The sequence below is a fragment of the Rhamphochromis longiceps genome, linkage group LG15, assembly GCF_057381845.1.
Source record: "Rhamphochromis longiceps isolate RC_006_pf linkage group LG15, R_longiceps_female_GT1.1, whole genome shotgun sequence".
In the NCBI taxonomy this organism is placed as follows: Eukaryota; Metazoa; Chordata; class Actinopteri; order Cichliformes; family Cichlidae; genus Rhamphochromis; species Rhamphochromis longiceps.
Genome location: NC_140571.1, coordinates 38,839,283 through 38,860,119, shown reverse-complemented (window position 1 = coordinate 38,860,119; position 20,837 = coordinate 38,839,283). Strand labels below are relative to the sequence as shown.

The 20,837-nt window shown below is 39.2% G+C and overlaps 1 protein-coding gene across 2 annotated transcripts; it reads left to right on the top strand.

The window, feature by feature from the left end:
- Positions 1-1,159: 1,159 nt before the first annotated feature.
- Positions 1,160-20,325, top strand: gipc3 (GIPC PDZ domain containing family, member 3). 2 transcript variants are annotated; one of them, XM_085381999.1, is made up of 6 exons: positions 1,160-1,487; positions 4,339-4,524; positions 4,953-5,133; positions 13,845-13,954; positions 14,803-14,881; positions 18,627-20,325. In XM_085381999.1, exons 1-6 carry the CDS (start codon positions 1,194-1,196, stop codon positions 18,776-18,778), a joined length of 1,002 nt encoding a protein of 333 aa, XP_085238125.1. In that variant the 5' UTR covers positions 1,160-1,193; the 3' UTR covers positions 18,779-20,325. The 2 variants fall into 2 exon arrangements, with proteins under 2 accessions (XP_085238125.1, XP_085238124.1); XM_085381998.1 differs by having other exon boundaries at positions 14,800-14,881.
- The last annotated feature ends 512 nt before the right edge of the window (positions 20,326-20,837 follow it).

Sequence of the window (20,837 nt, the reverse complement as noted above, 5' to 3'; positions counted from 1 at the left end):
CATCAGTAGTGCATCACACGGGATGAAGTGAGACAAGTAAAACTATGAGAGGCAGCTGATCACATGGGCACAATGTCATGGAAATATATTGAGTCATTTCACATAAGGCTGTTTGTTGTTTGAACGTCACCTGCCATTCCCCATAAATAATTAGTAGAACATCTTTTACATATTGCCCTGCCTGTTTTTCTCAGATTCGAATGAAAAAAAAAAAAAAGCCCTTTCCAAGCTCGCCCTGGCTTTTGTTTCAGTCTACCCCATGTGCGAAGGGTAAGTTTTCATCCAGTGTTTACTGTTACTAGCTGAGCTTTTCAAGCACTTGATGAAAATTTCCTTTTTATGATTAACTGCATTAATCACTAATACTACACTTCCATCTCTCATGGGTATTATTTGTCCATTTACATTGCCATGAACAATATATGACCAGTGCTTGGAGTTTGATAATAATATATAATGTAATACTCTTTATTTTAGTGTTTTTTAGTCATGTGTCAACACTTTCTAAGACACTAATTTAGATTGAGTTAATGAGTTAAACATCTATCTTTTGGCTTTAAGTGTAATCTTGTGTTGGTGTAAGTTGTCTGTGGGGTCAGAAAGGTCACTGCATCACCAAGGATTTACCCCAGCAACAACCTCTTTCATTCAATAAGGCCAGCGAACGGGGGCATCTTACAATGATATCATCTTACTGGTAACACTGGGATATTGTCTGTGGCCAACTCCCAGTGGCCCACTTTGGTAGTTATACAGAATTGCAGGTATGCAGGAAATCTTCACACTTAAGAAGGTGGTTTACATATTCTAGGACGTGCTTGTGTGACTTCTCTGGACTGATATAAGGATTAGAATCATAACCATATCACATATATGAACAAAAAACCCTTTGCTTGATATGTTTTTTGTGTGTTCGATATGCGTGAGCTCCCCAAGGCTCAGGTGTAACAAATACAAGCCTCAACTCAAAAGGTATTGGGTTTCTACCTGGTAGAGTCTGGCTGGCTTTTTTCAGCTTCTGTTACCAAGCTGCTCTCATCACTAATTTATGTTTTCTTTGCTGCAAAGCTTTGAGTGGCTGGTTGGTTGGATGGTTGGTCACCTAAACGGTCGGGGAGGACAGTGTTTTTCTCTCTTTCTGAGCAGTGCACCACCAGGGCTCCTAGGGGAGGACCCAGCTTAAGTTGGGGCTGATGCAGACCGGAGAGGCTATGAGCCCGCAGGACTCCAAGGCAGCAGGGGCCGAGGCCACGGAGGAGCAGAAGGCCCAGAACCAGAGCCAGAGTCAGGGGTGTCCGGAGCCCACAGCGCCTCCGCTCCCTCCCCCTTCACCGCCACCAGCAGGGCCACCAGAATACCCCAGACCTAAGCTCATCTTCCACACCCAGCTGGCTCATGGGAGTCCCACAGGCCGTATTCATGGATTCACTAATGTCAAGGAGCTGTATGCCAAGATCGCAGAAGTGTTCAACATCTCCCCCTCAGAGGTACAACTACACTTGGCTATGGATGCAATAAAATAATAAAGTGACATGTTCAGTTGTGGAAACACATTTTTAAAAACAACCATTTGGTTGTTTTTTTTTAACCAGTAGAAATTCAGGACTATCAGGCTAGTTGTGAACAGGTGTTAGGTTTCCATTCTCTGCTTCTTCTTTTTTTTCCATGAAGCGCAACGATCATTTACTACTTACTGTCAGCCAGCATGTGTATTGGTTTGCACCTTGACCAGGACCAATAGCGGAAAGAAATAACCATATAAGGACTTCTTATCAGTTAACAAACATCTAACGTGACAGGCTACAGTTATAGAGTCCTAAAAAAAACAAAACAACAACAACAGGAGGAAATAATTTTATTTTGAAAGGTGATTAACCCACAAAGTAGGGTAGACAAAAAGATATTGTGTGCTTAGTCACTCATAGGAATATAACACTGCGCCTGTTTTTATGAATAGAACTGAATACCTATTTTTTCTAACTGGAAAAGTAGTCATTCTCAGTAAATTCTAAAAGAAATATTTGACACATTAGATAGTTGTTAAAGCTCGTGTAGACTTAAAAACGTATTAGAGCACAGTCATGTAAAGTATCACAATTTGAGTAGATAATATAACTTACAGTATATATATTTTCTTTTCCCTCACAATAATTAATAGACAACTAAATAGCTCACTTGTAGCTTTGTAGATTACCAAATTGTTGCTTGCAATTAGGTTACAGAAGAATCTGCTCATAAAGCCTGTAATCCTTGAGTTGAGACCTTGACTGGGAACCTTTGGAAGGCCTGGATGGAGCAGTCTGTTACGGCCCTGAGTGCTAAACATGGTAAAAGGCAAATTATTTTAAGATGGCCATTTAGATTAAATTCAGCCAGAGCAGGTGTTAATAGACGCAACAAAGAAAGAGTAGGAGGAAACAGTAAAACAAAACAAAAAAACAACATAATTAATAAAGATATACACAAATGATTTGCACCAGTACACATATATAAACTGAAAAGACTTGAATGCAGCATTTGCTGCTATTTTTGCTTCATTCCATAGCTGATTGAACACACTTGGCAATAGAACATCACTCTTCAACTCTGGCCCTATCAGCTAGTTATCAGCTATAAAGGCCAACCATGAAGGCTTTCAGCATAACTGATAGATATAAACGTAAGATTAAGCCAAGGAGACCAAGTTACATTTCATAGTAAATGACCTTGACGTTCTTGTTGGGCACCCGCCAACCATGACTGTGACACATGCAATCACATGAAAAAACATGCTGCACGCAATGTTCAACCTTGTTAAAGTAACCTTTGACATGCAATATCTGTTTTAGAAGGAAACAATCAACTGATCCTCACTAACACAAAATATGCGATTACTTTAGATAAGTGTTAAAATCATTCCCTTAGTATAATTTTTACTTTATCTTTTTGTTCTATTTACATTGATTTACAATACTAATAATGTATAATGAAATACATTTACATAGTCTGATATTACAAACACAGCCCTGCAACTCAGAAGATCAAGCTGTAAAAAGTAACCTGTAGCTGTAGAATATATTGCAAACACTTCCCCATCTGAAGTTGTCAGCCATGTCATGTCACATCCAAGAATTCAGCAACAAATAAACATACAAACAACAACAAAAAGCTGCTTACTAAGTGAGGAAATAATACAGATTCATGAATTACCTTGCAACAAATACATCAACAAATACGTCTTTTTTTAATGTGAAATATATTTGGTCAGGGTAGACTGCAAAAGAACAAACACTCTCCCTGCTATACAGAGAGACTTTATGATTAAATGTTACTAGTTTATTTACTTTAACAACATGCACTGTATAACTGCCTAAAATCCAATTGCATGCAGACAGTGAAAAGTGTCCTTGAGCTCAGATGGAATCAATAGCAATAGCATAGAGTTATTGTAAAGCCAGGTATCAGAGAAGACTTTGGACGACAGTAAGACGTTTGCCAAGGCAGTTATTATGAAAAAAGAAAAAAGTCAACGCAAGTTATCTCGAATGTCTGTTTATGAAAGAAAACTGAACTTTGACATCTGCTCGCACAGTTTGCGAAAGCTCAAGTTCTCAAATAATCATGGACAAGATATTCTACATTCAAAGGTTCAGTCACACAGTTTTAAACATACTCGTTTAAAACACAATTGTTTCAATGCATGGGTGACGTTAAAAAGGCGATCTTGAGAGCTTTTTTTTTTTTAGAAAAGGATTTGGATCTGTAGTGTGAATCAGCAACAAGTATGGTTGTGTGATCTTGTAAAGCAGAAGGAAAAAACGTGTATTACTACTCAACCTGCATGTATGTTGTGGCTTAATAGTTTTGTATGAAGTTGAAACTTTTAAATGAAGTTTCTTAATCATTCACCGCTGGATGTGCTGCAGATATCGCACTCATAGCTGAAAACAACATGACCACAAATTCAGCTAAGCTTATTATTTGGCTCTACTGCCCTCTGCTGTCTAATGTATGTACAGCACAGCTTGAGAAATTTCGATGCGGTCCATTTGCTTTTGTAATAAAACAAGAGGAAGTTAATGAAAGAACAAGAGAGGCTGCAGGGTTACAGTTTTATGGTCATGCATTCAGTGGCAATTAGATTTTAATACCAACAAATGTGCTTAAATCAGTCCAGTATTAGAAATAATAGAAATAATACTATTAACACATGCTTAATCTAACAAAGATCAGTCCCATAGCTTATTAATTTTTGTGAGTCTTTATACTGGCTACAGTATTTTTCACTTTACTTTACCTAATATATATATATATATATATATATATATATATATATATATATATATTCCTTCTCCTCAGATCCTGTTCTGCACTCTCAACTCTCATAAAGTGGACATGCAGAAACTACTGGGGGGACAGATTGGACTGGAGGACTTCATCTTTGCCCATGTAAGAGGGGAGACCAAAGAGGTGGAAGTGACAAAGACAGAAGATGCACTGGGTCTCACGATCACAGACAACGGGGCTGGCTATGCTTTCATCAAGGTGGATGAGAAGTTGTTGTTTTGGTTTTTTTTTTACCAATTGCTGCAACATTTTGAGTTTTTTGTGATGATTAATAAGACAAACAGAGCAGAAACTCCACTCTTCAGCTGGTCATTGCTACCTTACAGTAAGAGGCCACAGAGGTGTTCGAAAAGATAAAACCAAGGACATTTTTAGGACGTCATTAAAGTTAGATAAATCCACTTTTCTGAGAAACTTTAACAATCTAACCAGAATAAAAGTCAAACAAATTAAAATCCAATTTCCTTTTTTTGGTCATATTGCAATAATAAAAATATGTCATTGTAAAATCTGTAATGATTACACTAGTTGTAATATGTCAATGCAATGTGCTTTCTCCCCCCCCAAAAAGCTGATAACTCACATCATAGTCATATACTGTATTTAGTCAAATCTTTGTCTTTCAGAGGATAAAGGAAGGCAGCACCATCGACCAGCTGAAGACAGTATGTGTTGGAGATCACATCGAGGCCATCAATGACCAGAGCATTGTAGGGTGTCGGCACTACGAGGTTGCAAAGATGCTAAAAGAGCAACCGAGAGGCGTACCCTTCACTCTTCGACTTGTGGGACCCAAGAAAGCCTTTGGTAAGTAGAACATGGTGGATATTTGTTTTAATTTAATTGTAAATTTAGACTTTAATATGGGTGTTTTGACTTGAACTCGCTTAGAGCCTTAGATGACACTGGGTCTGCACACAAAAACTATTAAAATTCAGTAGTTTTAAAAATATTCATACTAAAAGTGTCAGTACTATTACTTCCTGGCCTTTGCATTCACTCACTGACCTACATTAAAGTTTATGTATAGTTATGTGATTCAGTAAGAACCAGCAGGGTTCCTGGTGCTAAAACAATGGGAAAAAACTGTGATTTATAGCATGGCATGGCTATTTAATATTGTAAGCACACCAACTTCCCCTGGTACAACAGCCCACAGAAAGTGGACACTAATAGCTTATTGCCACCCTGCCTGACATTGTCCTCAGCTGTTGATGGGGTTAGTACTCCTCAGATGTTTTTCATAACTCATCAGCAAAAACAGAAAGAGGATGCAGGGATATTTCACTGGCAGTCTGCCAGTGGGCCTTGAACTCCCGTTAAACTTTCCAGCCACAGTTAATTGACCGGTGTTACAGTAGTCAGCTGCAATGACCATGTGTGAAATATAAATTAAGAATGCAGACAAATATAAATGAATTCACTTTGTGTTCATAGACTGAGTCTATAATACTGCAGACAAATATAAACTAATAATGTTTTGCCTTCTCAGTTTTTATTTCTCTTTGTAAAACAACTGTCGTCTCACTTACTGAGTAAAATTTAATGCACATATCTAATAAAAAAAGGCTGTGAATGATTTTTACAGTTGTTGTTGTTAACCCTGGGGAACAATTAATCACAAATCTCAAAAAGGAATACTGGAAACACCATTTAGACAGGAACACGTGCATCACTTGCATGGAGGCAGACATTTATTTTTCTGTCCTTACGGTCTAATTCTCACTTTAAGCAGCACAACACTATCTGCAGTTATTGTAGTAGGGTCTCTACCTTACAAACTAAAGCACCTTGAGGTGACTACTGTTGTGCCTTGGTGATAAATGCATAACACTGAATTAATTGAATCCTTAATCTGTTAAAGGTCTAGAGTATATTTCACCAAAACCGGGTGTTAGGTTGAAATTGTTAAATGTTGTCATTGTGTTACTTAAATTTGTAAGTCTTGGTTCAAACTGTATAATCAAAGACATTCCTTTGTTTCTAACCCCCTCCCCAGCCTGTTGAATGGTGGGGGAGGCTGTAGTGTTTTATTATAGGCACATCCTAGGTGAAGGTTCTGTTTTCTTGTTTAGTAAACTTCCTGCCTTTATGACCCTTTGGTGAGCAGGTGGTCACACACACACACACACACACACACACACACACACACACACACACACACACACACACACACACACACATTCTCGCACATGCATACACACAAATACAAGGGCCCGACACACCACGGGGTTGTTACAATGGGTGTGGTGCCTGTGTAAACTGTAACTGTATTCAATAAAAAGGCTGCAAGGAAGGCTGTTTATTTGAAGTTGGCTAGGAAACAGGTGAGGAGCGTTCAGCTCTAAGAGCCTGGTTCTGACCAGCCTCCCTTGCTAGCAAGTAAAATCGATTGATTGCTGTTCGTCTTACTTCGTTAAGTCTCTAAACCAGCGGGGCCTGTGGAAGCACAGACCCAACACCGGGCTCCATCCCTACCTAATCCTAAACCTAAAAGGGCTTCAGCTCTGTCCCAGGTCAGGGACAAGTTGCTGCTTCAAGTGGAGGACTAAGTATCTCAGGGTCTTGTTCACAAGTGAGGGGAGCGGGGAGGAGGAGATAGACAAGATAGACAAGCAACAGACAAACTGGTGCTGCAGCTGCAGTGATGGATGCTGTGCCAGTCTGTTGGTGAAAAGAAAACAGAGCATAAAAGCGAAACTCTTGATTTACCGGTCAATCTACGTCTGTACCCTCACCTAAGGTCATGAGTTTGGGTAGTGACTGAAAGAACAAGATCGCGGATACAAGTGGTGGAAATGAACTGGGTGGCCTGTCCCTTAGAGATTTGGTGGGGAGTTTGGTCATTCGGGAGGGGTTGAGAGTCAGGGGTGCTTCCAGAATTTTTTCATAGGGGTAGCAATATGGGGACCACTAAAAATATAACCCCCAAAACAGTTAATGTTTCAGCGCATAATGGGGTGTCTTCCTTTGTGTCGTGCTCATGTTTATTAAAATTATTACCACCATAGGACTATCTTACTAGGAGTGCCACTAGGGGGCCAGCAAATTTTGGGGGGTGGCCAGTGCCCCCTGGTTTCCCCTTAGTTGCACCCTTGTCCAGAAAGGAGCAAGTTGAGGTGGTTATAGCATCTGATAAGGATGCCTCCTGGGCGCCTCCTAGGTGAGGTGTTCTGGGCATGTCCCAACTGGAGGAGGTCCCAGCGGCACACCCAGGACATGCTGGACAGATTACATTACTTGGCTGGCCTGAGAAAACCTTGGTGTTCCCCGCACAAGCTGGAGGAGGTGGCCAGGGATAGGGAGGGCTGGGCTTCTCTGCTTAGACTGCTGCCCCCATGACCCGGCCTTGGATAAGCAGAAGAAAATGGATAGATGGATGGATGGCAGTGCGCTCATGAGAACAGCCTTCTGAGTTACATTCCTAACCCCCTTGTCTCAAAAATATATAGTCAGCTTGTCAACGTTATGTGGACTGAATTGTTGTGTGAGAATTGTTCTGTGGGATCTGTTGCAAAGTAACAGCAAAACATTCGAGAAAAAATGGAAAAAAGGAGCAAATGTCTTCTAATAAAGAGAAACTGATAGCAGACTCACGGCACGGCTGTCACGGTCTGCAGAGGCAGGTCGTGCGGTGGTGTGTGTAATGGACCCAGGAGCGTACACAAGTGAGTAGACGGGAGTGAGTTTAACAGAAAGCGAGCCTTTAATATGACTGAAGACCAGGAATACAAACACAGCAGGGATAGCGTGGCTAAACTATAACTAAACTGGGAAAACTAATACTGTGACAAACTAAGAGAACTCTGAGACGAAGATGATCACAAAAGACTGATCGTGAAAACATGGGGGTGAGAACACAGACGACGCGACACAGACTGTACGAAACACAGAGACTAAATACACATGAGGGAAGATCAGGGGAAGTGGATGCACACGGGGAACACAGGTGACACTGATAATCATAACAAGACACGGCAGGAGTGAACGTAACACTGATGGGAGATGGGCAAAGTAAAGCAGGAAGTACACAGAGGTTCAAACAGGAGGAGAGAGAGCACGGGGAGAACGCAGACATAACGGGCTGGGGAAAACATAGAATAAAGCACAAAGAGAGACGAGGGCTCATAAATACACAGAGGGGCACACAGGGGGTAAGAGTCACGAAGGGAAAACACATAAGGAACAACGTAACAGATCAACCCAGGAAGCATGGCCTAAATAAAGAACAAAATACAAAAATACATGAAAACTAAGAATACTGGGCCTACATGGCCCAGGACCATGACACCGGCAGACTGCCATCTGCCTGGATGGTCTGGGCTTGGAGATGGGAAGGGAGAAAAGAAGACATAAACCATGCTAACACAGCGATAAAGAGTGAAGGGCGGGAGAGAGAGAAAAGACATAGCAGCTCATTTTTCACACTCTTGCAGAGTCACTGCCAAAGAAATTAAGTAAAGTAAATGTTTGATCCAAATGTACATGTTGTGCTTTCACTGTTTTATAGAGCTCAAAAGGTACTTTTATTTACATTTCACTCAAATGTCTGCCAGGAAATAAAAAGAAGTGGTTAGCAGGTTCATCAGCTAATAGTGATTTGACAAGCCACCTTGTGCTGTATTTGCTTTTATGTCATGTTACAGTCTGACAAGCTTGTTTAAGCTGACATCAGCGGCACTGTGGTGCCTCTATGCTACACACATCAAATCTCTGTGCCTTTCAAACAGCAAAGGTCCTTAACAGCATGAGGTATCTCTTTATGAAAAATAGTTTACCTGTCAACAGTTCGGTGAGTTGTTGATTTATTGCATCCTCGTTACAATATATAGAGGAAACACCTTACTCTCCTTTCCTAAGTGAATCTGAGTGGTTTGGAGCCTCATTGTCCACCGCACGCTTATCAGACAGGAAACCAAATCCATGGTTAACTGGCTTACTTCCTGCAACAGATCGGTATCTCGTAACATGTTGTCACATCTCTGTTAACAGATATTCCAGTCATTTTGAGAATGCAATACACATCAAAATACTAGCATAGAATAAAGATGCATAATTATGATTGGAATGGATTACAACGTGGATTAGTTTGCTTTTGAAGCTGTCGTGTTATGTTGTTACTGTTTTGCAGCTATCTCTCATGGTCAATGAGGACATGACAATTTAGAACCCAAGCTGAGTGGCATCCCCATATCAAGCTCCTTTAATAAACCCGGCAACGTTCCAGTATATCACATTGTGCTTTCAGTCTCCACCTCTTTTGTATGTGTGTGTGAACTGTCACAGTGTGGTGTGACCCTCTGCATCACAGTGACAAGAGCAGAAACAAATCCCCTCATCTCACTGGGTAAATCTGTCAATCGCAAGTCTTTCTAGGTGTGTTGGCAACTAAATGACTTGATTTAAAAATGAAAACATGCTGCCAAATGGCATTTTGATGGATTCGATTGAAAGTAAGATGATAAAGTATACTCGAATCCTAAAATTGTAACACATGTTGGTTCTCATACTCACACACATAGAGTTTAAAGCTAAAGTTGTTTTTTGTTTTTGTGTACATCATGAAGGTTTACTCAGTATTTGCAGAGTCTGTGGCTGGAGCTGCTGTATTACAAGGACAAAAAGTCACATAAAGTTCAGCTCCAATCAAGATGTGTCATATTTATCAATCATGTTTGACTCGCAGCAGGACAAAGATGCTACATACAGTAGTTGCTTCTGGAGTATCAGTTGTTTATACTGTTAGCATGACATAGCTGATGCTGATCTCTGACTTTACCCCTGAACTGTTATTTTCTCTTAGAAATTATTGAAATAACCAGATATGCATTTTAATGCAGACCTCAGGAGACATGGGCTCAAATGATTTCTCTGGGAAGTATTTAAGCATTGAGTTTAGTGTGTTAGTAGTGACCCTCAAGTGATCTGTTTTTCACATAGGGACAGGTAAGTTTGGATAGGTATTTTCCCCTATTACCTTCTAATAAGTAAAATAATAATTTAAAAGCACAATTTTGTAATTTTGATTGCGATCTGAAACATTTACAGTTTTTCTCAGTCGCTTTGGTGCTTTTCTCAGATCAAAATGAAAAATGAAAAGATCAAAATCTCAAAACCGTTAGTGCAACCTCCACAACATTTAGTAATTTGTGCACATCATAGTAGCAATTTCTCCTTCCTCTGAACAAATTGCAAATGCTCTTGGACACGTTTGAGTTGCTTTCATACAGTTTTCTGCCATCGACCACATTATCATTTGCTTATGTCATGTCAGTCAAAATAAACTATACTTTTGGATGCTAAATAGTCGTTCCCAATAAAACCAATAGTCTTTATTTCATTGCTTGAGTCATTACATTCAAAATTGGTGAATTAGTTTTCAAATGCTGTCAAAAAAATGTTATACCTTTTTTCCATTATTTTTTCCTGTCCCTGAAATTGAACAATTTCTCTCATGCCATAGTCCCTGAGAATGAGAGGGGTGGAGGTCAACTCAACAAGTATGTTGTTGTGTGGGATAATGTCCCTTTTCACTACTCACATCTGGTCAGACAGCGGTTTGCAGCACATGACAGAATGCCTGTTGAATATCTCCCTCCCTACTCCCCATTCCTTAATCCGATAGAGGAGTTTTTGTCTGCCTGGAGGTGGAAGGTTTGTGACCAGCATTCACAAATGGCCCTGCTAGCAGCCATGGATGCAGTATCTGTTGTGATGTAGATGGGAATATGTGGCCAGACAGACAGGAATGTCTGAATGTGCCAGAATGATTTACGTATGTTCATTTACAATATATACTGTTATATTGTTCACATTTGTGCACAGCTCTACCAAAAAGGGTGTTTCTCATGTTTATTCTAAATATGCGACTGTTGAGTATTTTTCTTTTGCACAATGTTGTAGAATTACAAACATCCTACACAGTAAAAATGTGAAACATACGTATTCAGTGTCTTGTACTCACTTACTTCCATAACTACAGGAATGTCTAACTCTACTGTAGATTTGATTGTACATGGCTGTGCAAAAAGTGTATAATGCTGTCTTGAGCATTTTCAGGTAGTGTCACCGAGTTCTGACCTTTTTTTTTGCATTGGAAGACAATGAGAGAATACTGTACACTGTCATAATGAAAACATGACAAAGCCATTTGATTATCTTGTTCATCAAGATGGTTCAAGACTTCTCATTTTGATGACACTGACAGTTTCATTGACATGAATACTTGTTTTTGAGGAATGGATTATTGATTTTGAGCAAGTGACCTGCTTTTGCAGGTTATCCACTAGGTTTTGCAGCTTGCACTAGTTGTTTTGAGAAATACACTAACTGCTGTGCAAATGTTAATAGTGATCAGAGATAACGCGTTACTGTAATCCGATTACTTTTTTCAAGTAACGAGTAAAGTAAGGGATTACTATTGCAAAAACGGTAATTAGATTACTGTTACTTTCCCGTAGGAACGCTGCGTTACTGCGTTACTAAAACCGTGATTTTTTTGCGAGAACTCTCATGACAGTGACGTAAGCGAGTGCGACGTTCGTGACAACAGCTGTGTGCAGATCAACAATGGATCACATATCGACTGTGGGAGAGAGTATGAGCATGCAGCGTTTAAAGCGTGGAAGTACTGACCTTACTTTGAGTTTAATTCCATAAAAAGTGACAAAAACATTAGCGTCCATCGTGCGTGGGAAGAAAACTTCTTTTTGCAGCGAAAAAAACCCCTAAACTTCCAAGCAAGCACCGAGTGCATAACGACGTAATGGGAAATTCACAGAGAAACTCGCGGATTCTACCACTGACTGCTGCGGCACACCTGTACCAGGGTAAACCTCCGCCTACCCCACTCCTGCTTTACAGGTGAAAATAGAGCAACAGGACCGCTAGTCTTTGATTTTATTTATTTTCTGCTGTGTTTTACTTGCATCTATTTGAAAGAGTGAGTGTAACAAAAAAAAAATAAAAATTATGTGCTGGAATGTGCAGAAAATAGGTTTAAATATTAAACAAATTTCTTCCAGTCAGAGAATGTTGCATATAATTAAATTTTTGCTTGATGCATAAAGTTAAAAGGTTAAAACTAATAAAACAAGTTTTAAAAGGGGACCTTTCCATTTGATTACATTTTGTATGATGGATTATGCAGAAAAAGTAGAATTGGGCTCACATCACTATCAGTGTTGGTCAAGTTACTTGAAAATAAGTAATCAGTAAAGTAACGGGATTACTTTTTTGGGGAAGTAATCAGTAATTAGTTACTGACTACTTTTTTCAAGTAACTTGACCAACACTGATAGTGATGTGAGAAAAGCACCAAAGCGACTGAGAAAAACTGTAAGTATGAGAAATAAACAAAAAAGACTAAGAAATCAGGAAGGCAGGAAATTTAAAGTCCATGAATTTGTCTACTTCTCCAACAACTTTCCATAGTTGGAAATATTTGCAGAAAAACTCTTGTGTTTCAGCTCAGGTACCTTTTAATATTTTTAATCTTAAATCTCTTACTTTAGGAAAAGTCATTAAATTTCAGGCTAAAAAAAAATGAAAGAAATATTTTCTGCATTTTTAATGCTATCCAATGTCAAAATGGGTCAAATGTGACCTGAACAATATGTAAAGGTTAAATATGTTTAATTTTTTTTAAACAAAAGTATAAAAAAACACACTGACACTGACTTAATTCCAATTTTCTGTCAGTTATGGAGTCCCCAGTTCATCAACACTTTGCTATTAAAAAACAAACAAACTATATTCTGTAAAAATCAACAGACGAGGGTTATTTGAATGTAATTTTCTTTGTATGTGTGTTAGTGTTTCATTTATATTTCCATGAAATGATTGAAAACCATCATTAATCAGATATGAACATTTTAGAATATCTCTCATAGGTTCAGGGCAGCATTTCGGTAAGATGAACACAGAATAATCAAGAATGTGTTGTTGTTTAAAATAAAATGGGGCTCAAAATTGCCCCACTGAGGGTTAAAGATATGCACAGCAATGCAGAGACAAATAAAAATACAAATCCATTTGAATTCACAGATGCCGGCAATGTTGCTTTTCAATTACTGTACAGTGCACAGATTATAATGATGCAGGTCTTAGCAAATGATTTGGGGTGAACGTTTTTAACACAAACACATTCATCAACTCAACAGCCAACAGTGACACTGGAAATACATTAGACAAGAACCTGCTAAAGATATCACACAAACAAGACTGACTCCAGCACAGTGGGCTAGAGTTCTTTTAGATTTTCACAGGATGCGATATCACTTCCAAATAAGGAATGGAAATCTTTAAGCATCGTTATAGTTGTCTTTCTTTTCCAAAAAACTGTGTTGACAGTGATGTGTTGGAAGGAACACATCAGCCTCTTGGGAAAAAAATCGAAGAATATATTCATAGTTTGCAAGAAGAAAAAAAATCAATGTTACACAATTAACATCATGCTACTTCTAACCAAATAAGCATTTGACGTTGATTAATGATTGTTGTTCTGCGTGTGTGGTTAGACATGATTGGAATGAGGACTAGAGCGCCAAAGTCTAATGAGGGCAAGATGGTGAATGGGAAGGAAACCCTGCGACTAAGGTCCAAGGGTTCTGCTACAGTTCAGGAAGTGGTGAGTTTTACGTCCTGCCGGACAATGACTGATTACATTTTCAGATGTTCTCAGTGTGCGTTTACACACACACAGAGCTCATATAGAGCATTTTAAATAAGTAACTGAACTGTTTGACTCCACTCACACACAAACAAGCAAACGAAACTCTTTCACAGGAAGTGATCTTTATAAAAAAAATTATCATTTCCTCCCACACAAGTGTTTAATGGTTGAACCACCGATCATTTTGTTGACTGCCTTTTTCTAATTATGTCTCATGGTTTTCACACACTTGACACAGAGCTATAGCACCATATTAGTGCTTTTTAGTAATATTTTAAATATGTGGGCTTTAGAGTTTCAGTTTTTCATCAAATAAACCCTGTGGCAGTCATAAGAGACTAGAAAAAGAAGAGAGAACTAGTTGTGCATGTCTACACTTACGTACATGTCTTTCATCTGTAGAGCACGAAATAAACAAGACTGAGTGTGATCAGATTATTTGAGTGAGCAGAGTGCTTCTTGTTTGATTTAATCAAAGTGTCTTAAATTAAGTCTTCTTTATTAGGTTGGAAAAAAAAATCTTGGAAATCATTTTCTTTATGCTGCATATTTTACATTATACTGATCTGGAATGAGATCAAACAGAATATATAAACATATTTACATGATTTCATAATAAGGATAATTACTCTATGGATTTTTAACATTAAGGACTTCATCATCCATAGATGCTCATATAGCTTTATAACAGTAAATTAAAAACAAAGTCCCTGACAAAGGAGCAATCCATGCTGTCTTAGATCCTCTGCCACCATGTTTATCATAGTATTGCACACTTTTGTTCATATGTTTTATGCCAGCAGAATGAATTTGAAGAACAAGCCACCAAAAAAGTGGATGACCTGTTGGAGAGCTACATGGGCATCAGAGACTTGGAGCTGGGTAAGACTTGCCAATTAACATTTTTGTCCTTAAAATAAATGTAATCTTCACTAGTTGATAGGAAAGAGCTGCTAGCAAGGGGTTTCTGTTCAGCATTATTTGGTGAAATCTGATGCAAAGAGGCTTCTGCATCACACTGTTCTGATCACTCCTATTAGTAATTAGACTTGGGAAAATATGATGCAAATTGGAACCATGCAACTTTTGTCTTACTGGTGAAACCAACACATTTCAAAGGGAGTGACTTTTACTTTGATAAGATAAGATAAGATATGATAAGATAAGATAAGATAAGATAAGATAAGATAAGATAAGACCTTATTGATCCCACGATGGGGAAATTTTTGCGCCACCTCAGCTCAGGTACAGATATCAGAAGGAAATACAAAAATACAAATAAGTACAATCAATGAAAAAAGTAAGATAATACACTACATACAATGGTAGCATACACAGTATGTGATTATGGATATGGTTGGAAATATGCAAGACATAAACTATATAGCTTGACATAACTATTGTACCACTATTATTCCTATGTATAGACATATACACACACACATGTACACACTAAATATACATATGTATACATATACATACATATATACCTGCACGTCCATACACACCGGTGACCGTGGATGTTCACAGTGTCCAGTGACTTATGACATTGTGATTGAGGAGTATTAGAGTCTAACTGCTGTTGGGATGAATGATCTGCGAAAGCGCTCCTTCCTGCAGCGAGGGTGTTTCAGTCTCTGACTAAAGGAGCTGCTCAGCCCACTCACATACTCATGCAGTGGGTGATGTGGGTTGTTCACGATGGATGTCAGCTTTACTAACATCCTCCTCTCGCCAACCACCTCCACACTCCAGGGGACATCCCAGCACGGAGCTAGACCTCCGCACCAGTTTGTCAATCCTGCTCCTGTCCCTGTCCGTGCATCCACTCCCCCAGTTATATGATAGTCTCTGTTTCCAGTATGAATCCTTCTGATCACTACTTGTTGACTAGTTAGCAGACAAGTCAGCATCTTCCATGCAAATGTGCTGGAAACAAAAGTAGCCACAGGTAAAGTTTTTGATGCTGGACCATGAGACTGCCAGCAACCACTTGGCAACCAGTTGTGGACTACAGGGAGTGCAGAATTATTAGGCAAGTTGTATTTTTGAGGAATAATTTTATTATTGAACAACAACCATGTTCTCAATGAACCCAAAAAACTCATTAATATCAAAGCTGAATGTTTTTGGAAGTAGTTTTTAGTTTGTTTTTAGTTTTAGCTATTTTAGGGGGATATCTGTGTGTGCAGGTGACTATTACTGTGCATAATTATTAGGCAACTTAACAAAAAACAAATATATACCCATTTCAATTATTTATTTTCACCAGTGACACCAATATAACATCTCCACATTCACAAATATACATTTCTGACATTCAAAAACAAAACAAAAACAAATCAGCGACCAATATAGCCACCTTTCTTTGCAAGGACACTCAAAAGCCTGCCATCCATGGATTCTGTCAGTGTTTTGATCTGTTCACCATCAACATTGCGTGCAGCAGCAACCACAGCCTCCCAGACACTGTTCAGAGAGGTGTACTTTTTCCCTCCTTGTAAATCTCACATTTGATGATGGACCACAGGTTCTCAATGGGGTTCAGATCAGGTGAACAAGGTGGCCATGTCATTAGTTTTTCTTCTTTTATACCCTTTCTTGCCAGCCACGCTGTGGAGTACTTGGACGCGTGGGATGGAGCATTGTCCTGCATGAAAATCATGTTTTTCTTGAAGGATGCAGACTTCTTCCTGTACCACTGCTTGAAGAAGGTGTCTTCCAGAAACTGGCAGTAGGACTGGGAGTTGAGCTTGACTCCATCCTTAACCCGAAAAGGCCCCACAAGCTCATCTTTGATGATACCAGCCCAAACCAGTACTCCACCTCCACCTTGCTGGCATCTGAGTTGGACTGGAGCTCTCTGCCCTTTACCAATCCAGCCACGGGCCCATCCATCTGGCCCATCAAGACTCACTCTCATTTCATCAGTCCATAAAACCTTAGAAAAACCAGTCTTGAGATATTTCTTGGCCCAGTCTTGACGTTTCAGCTTGTGTGTCTTGTTCAGTGGTGGTCGTCTTTCAGCCTTTCTTACCTTGGCCATGTCTCTGAATATTGCACACCTTGTGCTTTTGGGCACTCCAGTGATGTTGCAGCTCTGAAATATGAGTTATTTTGCGCCTTGGTTTTTCCACACGCTTCTTGCGACCCTGTTGACTATTTTGAATGAAACGCTTGATTGTTCGATGATCACGCTTCAGAAGCTTTGCAATTTTGAGACTGCTGCATCCCTCTGCAAGATATCTCACTATTTTTGACTTTTCTGAGCCTGTCAAGTCCTTCTTTTGACCCATTTTGCCAAAGGAAAGGACGTTGCCTAATAATTATGCACACCTGATATAGGGTGTTGATGTCATTAGACCACACCCCTTCTCATTACAGAGATGCACATCACCTAATATGCTTAATTGGTAGTAGGCTTTCGAGCCTATATAGCTTGGAGTAAGACAACATGCATGAAGAGGATGATGTGGACAAAATACTCATTTGCCTAATAATTCTGTACACCCTGTATACAGTTTTATTTAGCAACCAAGGGGTCACTGACCGGTCAATAGGTCTGTGTGAATGGGAAATTTACAATTAATTTCACAATGATTGTTAGCAACTCCTAGCAACCACTCATAACCGGTCAGGGAATACACAGTTTTCCTTAATGAATGGATGGTTGCTAACTGGCCTCTAGCCCTGTATCTAGCCCTGTATTAATGGGGCATGGGCAGGGAAGGATCGAGTCCCTGACAAATGTAGAAACATAAAGGAACAAGCCATCAGGAGTTTGTTTTTACTCTTCCCAGTAACTCAATGTAAACAATGTTTAACCATATTTATTGTTTAATTTGACACAATTTTGAAGGATTTAGAATTTGGTGCTTTTATGGAGGAGAAGAAAAATGACAAAAATATCTTGTCTAGATGTGCACATGTTCTCAGCTGAAGGACTTTGCTCAGTTGTCAGGGAGAGTTAATACTTGTCATTTCATGCTCAGCTGAGCAACCTAGAGCTAGAGATGGCCATAAAGGCTAAAAGCTCCTGAAAAGAAAAACATTAAGTGGACCTTTTTATTTAGTCAGGGTTAATAATGGTAGAAATTGGCAACATCACTTGCTTTCATCCTTACTAAATATCACAAGAACTGCACAAGGATGAATAATGAGCAAGAATTGCGTTGAGAAGTTGAGAGTGATAGGAAATTGCCCTTTCCCAGACTCTCAAAGCCAGTGGCCTGATGTTGCATGAACCTCATCTAAAATAGGGCAATGATTTCTTACCCTGCTCTTCGCCCTGTTGTTTGCTTGGATCTCCTCCTAAAAAATATGTTTAGTTTCTTTTTCTTTTCTTTTTTTGAGAAAACCTGCATTAAAAAAGGGATGATATTTCAACACACATCGACATTCATGAATACACATCATTCCAGAGACAAGCCAATACCCGTGTTACTGTCTGCTTTTGTAAAATTAAACAGAATTGCAGTCTGAGTGTTTCTTGAGAAAAATGCTTGCACATTTTGTTTTTTTTACTTGGTGCCCCACGGCTTAAAGATTACAAGGTTACACCAGAATAACTGTAGATAAGAATTAGTAAATTATATATGTACATTCCTGTGTCCCATTTTCTCTGCAGCAACCACCATTGTGGAAGCGGGCAAAGACAAGAAGAACCCCGATGACTTTGCCGAGGCACTGGATTCAGTTCTGGGGGATTTTGCATTCCCTGATGTTTTTTTGTTTGATGTATGGGGAGCTATTGGAGATGTCAAAAATGGCAGAATCTAGATGTTTGTTGTACACATATGAGAGAAGAAGAGCTCTGTTCTCTGGTATATCAAGCTGCAAAAAGGTAAAACGTAGAAGTGCGTAAATATTGCCTTCCAGTCCCTATATTCATTTTGAATCACTTGCAATCATGGCCGCACTGTGATATTGTTTGAGAAATGGAATATTGCTAATTTGTGCATAACAGATTCTTAATGTTCTACTAAACTGGACTGTCAAATCTTTACAAGAAATACAATGCACAGTAATCTGCAGAGTAGTTTTTAATGCATTTGGCTAAATGAATAATCAGAAATTACTAATTCATCATCATTAGAAAGCTGTGATTGAATGTTTAATTAAAAAGAGATGCATTTAATAGAGGTCTTGACGTCTGCCACCAGGGTGCAACGGTATGTTATGAAACTGCAAGAGTTGGAATCAGCTGAGGAATCCAGAAAAAGCAGTTAGCACCAGTAAGTCTGTTTCACTTTGAAAGGAATTGCTGCGAAAACAGGAAAGAAACATTTACAGGACATTCAATCTTTCTCTCAGTTAATAACAACTAATATAAGGTAAATAAAAATGTGTGTTTTGGATTTTACCAAGTGTTCCAGAAAAAGGCATTGCAGCTTTAAATATTCTCAGTCTTGCAGTAGGTGACTGACCTGACTTGAACTTACAAAAAAAAGTAAAATAAAATAAAATAAAAAATAATCAAAGCTGTCATCTAAAAACTGAATACCAGGGGAGCAATCTAAATGTTCCTGCTCTGCAATACCTGTAGATTCCCACATGTGGAAACTGCTGTCAAACTCCATATTCGAACCATAAGCACCCACAGTCAAAAAGAAATCAAAAAAATATTTTGGTGGATTCTTGTGCTTGTATGTAAACTCTTACTCTTAGTTTTCCTTAAAAAATGGAAAGAATTTCTTGTGGTTGTTGAGAAAAGGAAAATGTTACATATTCATTAACATTGTACCATGTTTCACTGAGGGAGCCTTCAGTCTGTTTAAAAAAAGAGAGAGAGCAAATATACTATAGCAGTTTGTTGCAGCATTTCATTATCACTGCTCTTAGTTTCAGTGTGTAGATCTCGCTTTGTGTTTCTGCATTGGTTAGTATATCCAGTAAAAAAAAGGAAGCATTAACTTAACACTGGAGTGGCATATTTTTTTCTGCCTTACCATTTTGCATACATACAGTGGGGCAAAAAAGTATTTAGTCAGCCACCGATTGTGCAAGTTCCCCCACTTAAAATGATGACAGAGGTCAGTAATTTGCACCAGAGGTACACTTCAACTGTGAGAGACAGAATGTGAAAAAAAAATCCATGAATCCACATGGTAGGATTTGTAAAGAATTTATTCGTAAATCAGGGTGGAAAATAAGTATTTGGTCACCTCAAACAAGGAAAATCTCTGGCTCTCACAGACCTGTAACGTCTTCTGTAAGAAGCTTTTCTGTCCCCCACTCGTTACCTGTATGAATGGCACCTGTTTGAACTCATCATCTGTATAAAAGACACCTGTCCACAGCCTCAAACAGTCAGACTCCAAACTCCGCCATGGCCAAGACCAAAGAGCTTTCGAAGGACACTAGGAAAAGTATTGTAGACCTGCACCAGACTGGGAAGAGTGAATCTACAATAGGCAAGCAGCTTGGTGTGAAAAAATCAACTGTGGGAGCAATCATCAGAAAATGGAAGACATACAAGACCACTGATAATCTCCCTCGATCTGGGGCTCCACGCAAGATCTCATCCCGTGGAGTCAAAATGATCATGAGAACGGTGAGCAAAGATCCCAGAACCACACGGGGGGACCTGGTGAATGACCTGCAGAGAGCTGGGACCAAAGTAACAAAGGTCACCATCAGTAACACACTACAATGGCAGGGAATCAAATCCCGCAGTGCCAGACGTGTTCCGCTGCTGAAGCCAGTGCATGTCCAGGCCCGTTTGAAGTTTGCCACAGAGCACATGGATGATACAGCAGAGGATTGGGAGAATGTCATGTGGTCAGATGAAACCAAAGTAGAACTTTTTGGTATAAACTCAACTCGTCGTGTTTGGAGG